This window comes from Oratosquilla oratoria, chromosome 28 (genome assembly GCF_046742065.1).
Source record: "Oratosquilla oratoria isolate Oo_2021 chromosome 28, ASM4674206v1, whole genome shotgun sequence".
NCBI classification, from domain to species: Eukaryota; Metazoa; Arthropoda; class Malacostraca; order Stomatopoda; family Squillidae; genus Oratosquilla; species Oratosquilla oratoria.
Genome location: NC_134804.1, coordinates 44644942 through 44654941, shown reverse-complemented (window position 1 = coordinate 44654941; position 10000 = coordinate 44644942). Strand labels below are relative to the sequence as shown.

Below are 10000 nucleotides of genomic sequence, written 5' to 3'. Positions count from 1 at the left end.
AGCGCATAGGTCATGTTAGGAAGTACTTCGAAGGAATGGCATTGCCCATGGTGTTATGAACTCGCTCAACCAGAGTATATGACGTTGTCCATATTTATACAGGAGGATTCAAATCTTCAATTCACTTGTGCTGCCTGTTCTGTTGTATGGATGTAAGGCATGGACATTGAATACTAACTTGAAGAGGCGTCTTTATGTTTTTGGTACTAAGTGTCTTTGGAGGATCAAGGATGCTTGAATGACTTTGTATCAAAGCAGATGTTGTATTGTGAGATTCAGTATAAGCTAGTTACCAACATAATTCGTGAACATCAACTCCGGGTATGGTCATGTGGTTTGTTGGAACGATAATAGAAATCGTGGTTAGGGGAACTTGATTGAACCTGTCGAAAGTTGTTTGGAGTGGGAAGGATGATGGTGACAGACACAGACAGACAGACAGACAGACATACAGACAGACAGACAAACAGACAGACACAGACAGACACACACACACACACACACACACACACACACACACACACACACACACACACACACACACACACACACACACACACACACACACACACACACACACACACACACACACACACACACACACACACACACACACACACACACACACACACACACACACACACACACACACACACACACAATTTTGTTGAACTCATTGATCTTAGTATTACTATTATTCATATCATTATTGATAATGATATAATTACTTATTCATTAATCTAATAATTTATCTATCCACTTGCTTGTCTAACTACTTGGTGAGTTATTTGATTATGTATTATCCTATTTATGTGCACTGATGACGTAATCGGACCTGTGCTGGTCTCACTTCCGCTCAATTGTGGGTTCGAATCCCGCACTTCTCTCCCAGCAGTGGCTGTTTATTAGTGCACAGGGAAAGGGTAATGATCCCGCCGAAGCTATGCGGCTCTTAGCGTATGATCTCCTTTTTCTTCTTCTATCAAACTGTTTATCTCTTTTCATTAAGTAATAAAAACCTTATTCTAGATTCTATGCAGAGGTTTGAAACCTGAGTATTAATCTAACATAAAATGTCGGTCGTAAACTGTATCTAAACAAATAATATTGTTATGAGGAAAAATTTTTTCTCGGAAATTTGTGCGCGTTAGGGGAATTCAAACGCGAGGGCGAGTTTCCTTGCGCGAAACGTTCCGCCTTATGAACCTCTGTCGACTCGCTCACCAATCCAGTCTGTGAGGAACAGCCACAGCAGTCGGTCCAGTAAGTAAACTAAATTGTGACTGTGTGTGTGCAGTGTGTGTGTTTGTGTATGCGTTTATATCCACCGCAAGATTACGTGTTAGTGAAATGTCGTGCGCATTGGAATAGTAGAGTCCGAAACATGACAGTCGTGTATCATTTGATTTTTTTTTTTATTCCCAGACGTTGAATGAACGTTTAACTTTATCACACACAACTTGTACGCCAGCGTTGGATTGCCGGCTCATGGTGCAACGATGTTGAAATTTTCAACCCTGGGCGGGACTCCAACCGCCGAATTGGTGGTCGAACGCTGTACCACTGAGCCACCGAACCTCTTTAGTGTTGTCTTATACAGTATAACTTCATCATGGGGAGGGGCCGGGGAGGGGTTGGAACTCCTTCAAAGGAATAAAATCGCCTGGCGGGGGACAGAATTAAGCTTGTGGAGTGCGGCCATTGAGCAGTTCGGTGGAATAAGTTCCGTGGGGCTCCTGTAGCTGAACAAAATCGCTTGGGTTTAGAATTAAGATCGTAAGTGACAGTGAATTACGATGGTGCAATAGGAAAGCATTAGATAGTTACTTGACCTTTCGTTCCTTAATGAGGTCGGACGAAAAAGGACAGATACTTATACATACATACATACATACATACATACATATATATATATATATATACAGTATATATATATATATATATATATATATATATATATATATATATATATATATATATATATATATATATATATATATAGTGATAAAATTGGATAGAAAGTGTGTATGAAGTCGGATGAAAAAGGACAAATAAAAAGGTCAAATAAAAAAGACAATAAGAAGACAAATCCATGAATATGAAATGACAATTTTGGATAGAAAGTATATAAAAAAGACAAAAATACAAATAGGAAAAGAAAAGAGATACATGGTCAAAAATAAAAAGGACAAACTGACCCATTAGAAAAAGAGAGAAAAAAAATCCCATCAAATTGACTTCCTCAGTGTTTTGTTACGATCCTAACCGTCATCAATCAATCAATCAATCCATCAATCAGTCAATCAATCACTCAGTCAGTCAGTCACTTAGTCAGCCAGTCAGTCAACCAATCCTCCTCCTCTTTTCACAGGCAAACAAATCCATCTTCTTGCTGTTGGTGACAAACTTCTCGACGATGCCATCTTCCCCGATCTCACTGCTGGAGATGCCCAAATATCCAGCGACGCCGCCCTTGGGAAGGACCAAAGATCTTGAAGCCCTGGAGGAACCCACCACGCTCTGCAAGGTCGAGGATGACGCCATTAGTATTGAGAGTTCACTCTCAAGTTTCGACTACGTCTCCATCGCTCCCACTCCAAGTAAGAACTCTTGATTCAAGATGGGAGTGACTGAACAAAACGTAGAAGTAGTTGTAGTACAGTTTTTTCATATATTTTGTTTGTTTGTTTGTTATCTATCTATTTAGTTGTTTGTTTATTTGTTCAGTTGTTCAGTTATTTATTTGTATATTCATTTATTGATATATTTATTGATTTATTTATTCATTCATTTATCTATCTATTCATTCATATATTCATTCAATGATTTATTCTATGTTCATATATTCATTTATAATTGCTTATCTATTTATCTGTATAGCTTGTGTTAAACATGATCTCCATCCATAAGGAATAATAATAATAACATGGTCTTAGTTCTCATCACATTATCACATAGATAGGAAGTTAAATGGAGTTACATGGACAAACGAATAGCAACAGACCAACATGGCTGTTTTGGTACATAACCCATTATTAGTATAATCATCACTACCACCATCATCAATATTGCCACTATTATTTTCTGTTTCTTTTATTTATTTATTTATTCATTTCCACCCTTGATCCCTGAAGAAGTAGATAATTCTAGTCGGGGATTTGTTGCTATGTAAATGTCGAGACGTTTTTTGAATACCTTTACAGTGGAACAATCAGTGACGTTGGATTGTAGATCACTCCATATATTGAAGAAAGAGTATTTTGCCACGTCTTTTTGAAATAGTTTTCCTACAGTCTTGCATCCATTACGCCTAAATGCGTTGGAGGTGTCAATTTTGAAATATTTTCCACATCAATGTTTTCAATTCCTTTGACAATTTTGAAAACCTCAATTAGATCTCCTCTCATTCTCCGTTTCGAAAGACTAAACAAATTTAGTTCTCTTAAGCGCTCTTCGTACGGCTTGTTCCGCAACTTAGGAATGTGCTTTGTTACTCTACATTGCACTCTTTCTAACTTCTGCATATCCTTGTGATATGGAAACCAGCACTCTATACATTATTCTAGGTTAGGTCTGACTAGAGCACTTTAAAGATTAAGAATAATTTCTTTAGTTTTAAAGTCAAAAGATATACCTATAAATCAAATTTATCTACTTGCAGTTCTAATGACCTTCGAGCACTGTTTGCTTGGTTTGAGGTCATTTGAGATCACAACACCTATAGAGAAAGCTAGATAGGTATATATATATATATATATATATATATATATATATATATATATATATATATATATATGTAGGTAGATGGACCAATAACTAAGGATAGAAGTGCTGGTTATAGCTGACAAAATGCTCTCAGTTTAACGATAGTGCCTGGCATTAGTCAGAATAAAATTCATAAATAGTCATGTCAAAAATTGTCTCTTTGTGCCTCTCACTGCCAGTTCTTTAGTTGAAGGAGTCTTAACTCATTTGAGGGTCTTTTTGGTTGTCTCTCCTCCTCTTCCTCTTCTTCCTCCTCCTATCCCACCTCCCTCAGTAGCATCATGTTCCTCAGTGATTACCTTTTGGAAATATTAACGCTGACACGGTCCGAGAAAGAAACGTTGGTTTATGCCTGGATTGTCTTCCCCACTCACTCATTCGCTCCTCTCCGATTCCCAGTTGCAGTGACTGTTACATAACCCCGAACAGTCCCTAAAGCTCATAACAGGACAAAAGTGATGGCTTCGGCCGCAGCTACTCAGTACCTCCTGGCTTAGGCTCCTCTTCATGTCTCTTTGCTCACTCACTCACTCCTCTTTCAGATGTCGTCGTTCTTGGCAGTGGCGACTTCGGTCGCGCCCTCGCCCGGCGGCTTCGTCAGGCAGGTTATAGCGGCGTCGTAGCGACAAGACATCCAGAACGAAACAGGTATTGACCTAATTGAGTTGATCTTATTATAGCGTCTAGGAAAGGATTTATGCTCGTGGGGTCCTGTTGCTCTTCTTCCAGTTGTCATAACTTGTATGGTTCCAGTATTGGCTGTATCATAGCCTAGGATATTTCAATAGTTTATGGATACGCATGGGAGTCTGTATTTTTTGCACATCTTTTTTCATGTAGATATACGTGTACAGTCACTACTAAAGAGCAATTTATTCTCTCCGAATCTAACTGTTCAATTACGACTTCCACTTCGAAGCTATCTTTTTGTACATACGCTAGATTTTATTTTACAAAATTATATAATCATTAAGATCTTATCTTACAAAATTATGTAACCCCTATTATAAATTTATCTTACAATTTATTCGATTACAATTTACTTTACGAAAATTATCTTACGAAATCATCAGTAAAACACCCTAAGAACCAAACCTTACTCTTTTCTATTATGTGTTTAAGGGACTTGATCTCATTACTACCTCGTGTCAAATTCCGTTTTCTTTATCCACCGTTCTGCTGTCTTTCAGACAGCTCGTTGAGAGCTGCGGCGGGAAGGTGGGATCCTATGGTGAAGTCCTCCCTGGATGTAACATGGTCGTGCTTGCCGTGCCCCACAAGAGCCACCACAAACTACCCTTCCACCTCCTCCAAAACAAAATCCTTGTTGACGTCAGTAACAGGTGAGTTAGACCCATTAGAGCTAATATGTCCTCACGGCAACAACAAAACCGCAAACGTTCACAAATTTTTCGTGAACAACAATGTTTACTTTTACGTACTTTGGCATATTATTATTATTATTATTATTATTATTAATTATTATTATTACTATTATGATAATAATAATAATAATAATAATAATAATAATAATAATAATAATAATAATGATAATAATAATAATAATAATAATAATAATAATAATAATAATAGTAATAATAATAATGATGCTACAACTGTTTGGGTCCGTATCATGTGTTCGTGGTCGGTGAAAGGCTCTTCTGATCACCGTCACCAACCACACTTTCATTCAGGCAAAGTGTTTTGGATTCTATTTGACAAAAACTTGCTAACATTAACGGTTTTGTGATTGTAATGAGGATAACTCTACTTCAGGTCGTACATTCATTACCAAAAGATATGTCAATTCTTCTGTACTTTGCAATACTATATACCGTTTTTGGAAGGCTGAGCATTGTACATACACTTCTACATTTTTTTTTTGTCTTTTGCAGTCTCCTCCATTCTTTTTATGTTCTCAAAAAGTCTAATAGAGGTGTACAGAATCAAGCCTGAGTTCGTTACTTATTCATCAAGTCACTGTGGTCCAACCAGTCATCATTTTTAGTAGACTCCATGTAAGCAGGTGTTCTTTCTCCTCAGGAACCCCACGAAGAAGGCGCCGACGAAGAGCAACGCGGAGAAGCTCCAGGAGCTCTTCCCTCTAAGTCATGTGGTCAAAGCCTTCAATACCTTGCCCGCCTACGCTCTAGAGAGAGGAGCCATTCATGGGAGCAGAGAGGTACGTGTGGATTGGATTGTCGTACAGAGGAACATGACCAGAAGCTAATTGATCTAGATAGCTGGTTATCCAGGGGTGTATGGAGATGCATGTGGCTTGGACTTCCTGGTCTTATAGATGAACCTTACCAGAAACTTAGTTTTCCAGGGAGCAGGGAGGTATATGTGGATTTGGTCTGTCCTGTATTATGAAAGAACCTACCCAGAAACTTAGTCAACCTTGAGGTTCCTCCGCAGGCCTTACGTCTTATTCCTAAGGGAACGTCACAATCAATGTATCTTAGCCACGGTTGTTGGTTTGGCAAGGCTGTATTTAGGATGTGGAGTGCATGGAAAATGTTAGGGAGGGTGCTGGGTCTGGTGTGGTCTTGAATGTTGTCAGAAAGCAATGTAATCAGCTTGGGCAATCAACTGATGAAGCTCTGGGATTGAAATGCGACACTAGTTTACAGTTCCTCTAGTGTCCGCCTCTACAGAGAAGGGTGGAAGAGTCGTGTATCATGTTTCATTTGTGAAACTTTGTTAGTCCTCAAAATATAAATAATTTTTCAGAAGATTTGACGTCATAGGTTAGTGGAATAAGTTGGCCTTTTGTAGAACTGAATGAAGTCGTCTGATGAGGGAAGGATATCTTCCAAAACCTTTTGCCACTGCTGGGAAACTTTTTTCTTCTTTATACTAAGATTTCTTTCTTCTTTATACTAAGAAAGAATTAAGTCGAGGAGAAAGCCACGGCCTAGAGAACACTTTTTGTCATTAGAACTTTACCTGGTTTCCTACTTAGGTTGTCTTAGTGGCTTATCTATAAAACCTACAGGCAATTTTTAGAAATATAGCTAATGAAATTAGTAAAATAGAAATTAGAATTAACTGGTTTTATAGCTTTGTCTTGTTTACTTGCTTTTCTGTAAAATCTAGCAGTTATTTTGAGAAGTACAGTTAATCAAGTTAGTACACTCATTAAGTCCTCAAAGTTGACACTAATCCCAATATTATATAAGAAAATATCGAAATAGAAAAACATTCCTAACGAGAACAAGAGAATGAGGAAATAGTAGAAAAGACGATAAAAAAGAGAAAAATATATATATTCCTTCCTAAAAAAGGGACCACTAAATCCAACCTATTATGAAAAAAAAAAAGATGGAAAACGTGAAAAAAATGAAGAATGAACAAGAGTTAAAAAGTTATGATAAAGACCAATACTTACACAGTTTGCAACTCATAGGTGACTCCAGCTACGTTCATTCATAGTAGTTTACTTGCAAAAAGTCCTTCTATTGTCAAACTCCTCAGCACTCACGTCCTTTAAAATGGAAAAAAATGAGCTATGTTCATCAATCAATTTTCCTCGTGAATAGCCACTTTGTTGCCAAACTCCCTAAGTAACACCAAGGCAGTCATCACGCGGAACTAAGGTAGAATAGACGTTCACCACCAATCCAGCGGAATGTTGCCTTGGACTAGGGTAGATTAAAGCATAAGTGGGAAAAGGCACGGAGGGTCGCGAAGCTCTTGTAAGTATTTTATCGATGCGTAGTAAAAACACAGGCCTTGTGCCAACTCATGCTCTCTATCTTCATCTAGGTTCCTATCTGTGGCGACCACATGTGGGCGCGGGGTGCCGTCGCCCAGGTGATACGAGACCTTGGCTTCCAGCCTGTCGACCACGGAGACCTCAGAGGGGCGTCTCATCTTGAGGACCTGCCCCACAGGTTTTTCTCCGAAGAATGGAGGTTCGTCTTCAAGCTCACCTCTGTCATATTCGCCTGTGTGTGGATTTTCTTCTTACTCAGGTGAGGCGTGCGGAATGAACTATAGTCCTGTCTCAAATCATCTCCACTTGAAACTGAAATATACAAATTTAGAACTCTCCTTATTAGCGTTTGTGTAAGATGGAGTTAGATGTGATCCTACTGTAACCTCCGGCAGAAGCTATGTCTTAGATACTGAGGGTCTCATTGTTTCCGACAGGTTCCAGTTGTGCCGGGGACTTACAGACGGCGACTGGGACTTCAGCTGTTTCAAGCGGCTCCCCCTTGGGAACACAAAACACGTCATCGGTGTTGTTGCTATCACCGAGCTCGCACTTATCTATCTGGCTGGTAAGTCGAACTCAAAGTGTTTTCGCGTCTAGGGAGGGAGAAAGTCAATATACAAATTTAATTCAGATAAGGAAAAGCTCCTCCGGTTCTCATAAGGATGTAATGCTGGGCCAAGGGGTGACAACAGCTTCATGTTTGGTGAAATATATCCTTTGGTCTTTCCTCCTTAGATGTGATAGCTGCGTATGTGCAGTTGTGGCGAGGCACCAAGTACTCCCACTTCCCTAACTGGCTCGACCTTTGGCTCAGGAGCAGGAAGCAGATCGGCCTTTTCGTACTTCTGCTTGGGACTATTCATGTAAGTTTATCTTTGAGTCTGTGGTGATATAAAGTGTGTGTATCTATCTGTCTATCTATCTATCTATCTATCTATCTATCTATATATATATATATATATATATGTGTATATATATGTATGTATATATATGAGTGGCAAGGTGATGAGGTAAACAAAAATTATGTGTGTGTGTGCAGGTGTATGCATATTTTTTATGTATTAATATTCTTAGATTTCTACACAACCACTCACCTTATTAAACGTGTCCTCTCCTGCCCTCAGGGCTGCATGGCCGCTCTGGCACTCATTCCACGCGAGCTGGATTTTTCCTGGCACGAGGAGCTTTACCTTGCAGCAGGTGAGTGATAGATAAAGTGTGTTACATGAGGAAAATATTGTACATATGTATTCATATATCTATTATGCGTGAAGATCTGGAGTCTAGGATCCATATCATAGGAGAAACGTAAACGCCAGACTCGATGAGGAAGGTTTATTGGCCCGACGTTTCGGCCCCTAGTCCTAGGACCGTCTTCAGGGATGTCATGGGATACAGAGAACACAATTTGTTTATATTGCCCGTAGCTGAACCTGGGACAGGAATTGCACGGCCAGGGAGTGCCGCGTTCTTCCCCTTCCGCGTGCCATTGACACTTAAATTTGCACAATCTACATGCATTTACCTCCTTGTGTTCTCTGTACAACCTCACGTACAAACTTAAATACATATCACGGGAAAACCACTGTTGGAGTAAAAAAGACTGGAGACAGGGAATCTATATATTTCGATTGCAAACTGCAATCCTTTTCGATTCTACTGAAGAGGATTGGAGTTTGCAATCGAAATATATAGATTCCTTGTCTACAGTCTTTTTTTTTCTACACAAATGTGGGATTACATTTTTCACCTGTAATTAAATACACATGTACCAACTCATTCACATATGCCCATCTACAAATGTATGCATATATATCCAGTAAAGATGTAACTGTTTACTAATTTGCTAGTTTGAGAACATATGTGTATTAACGTATACACACACACAAACGCATACTCATATACACACATGCGTACACACCTACGAGCCCATGTGCATGTGAATGCATGTAGATTGTATACATTTAAAGATATCAATAGGCACGTGGCAGGAGGAATATGGTACGCCCCGGCCGTGCAATTCCTGTCCCAGGTTCAGCAGCGGGCAATGTGAGCAACTTATGACCTCTGTATCCCATGACACCCTTAGTGATGGTCCTAGGTCCAAGGCAGAAACGTGGGGCAATAAACCTCCTCTATTGAGTCTGGTGTTTCCTTTTCTCCTACAATCTGACACCAACATATGTATATCTACATATCTATATATTTCTGATCTAGGAGCCATTTTACTGGGCCTCCTGATCATCCTGGGAGTGACGTCACTGCCCTTCGTGGCTGCCTCCATGACGTGGAAGGAGTTCACTTTTGTGCAGAGCAAGCTCGGGTGGCTGGCACTCTTCGTGTCCTTCCTCCACGTGTTATTCTTCTCTAACGTCCTCCAGAACGACTTTAGATGCTACGTTCTTCCCAAAGGGAGTCAGGTAAGTTTTGTAGGTCGGCAGTTGGTATGATTTTCTGATAGTCTGATTTATTGGTGAAACCAAGATCATACATCAAAACGATCTGGTACAAGAA

General features: G+C 39.5%; 1 protein-coding gene across 1 annotated transcript; it reads left to right on the top strand.

Moving 5' to 3' along the window:
• Positions 1-2377: 2377 nt before the first annotated feature.
• Positions 2378-9906, top strand: LOC143040176 (metalloreductase STEAP4-like; the record flags this gene model as incomplete). Its single annotated transcript, XM_076210843.1, is given in 9 exon segments — positions 2378-2600; positions 4308-4413; positions 4956-5108; positions 5809-5947; positions 7534-7742; positions 7921-8051; positions 8222-8349; positions 8611-8686; positions 9704-9906. Coding segments are annotated over 9 exon segments (1329 nt in total), but the record flags the coding sequence as incomplete, so codon positions are not given.
• Positions 9907-10000: the final 94 nt, after the last annotated feature.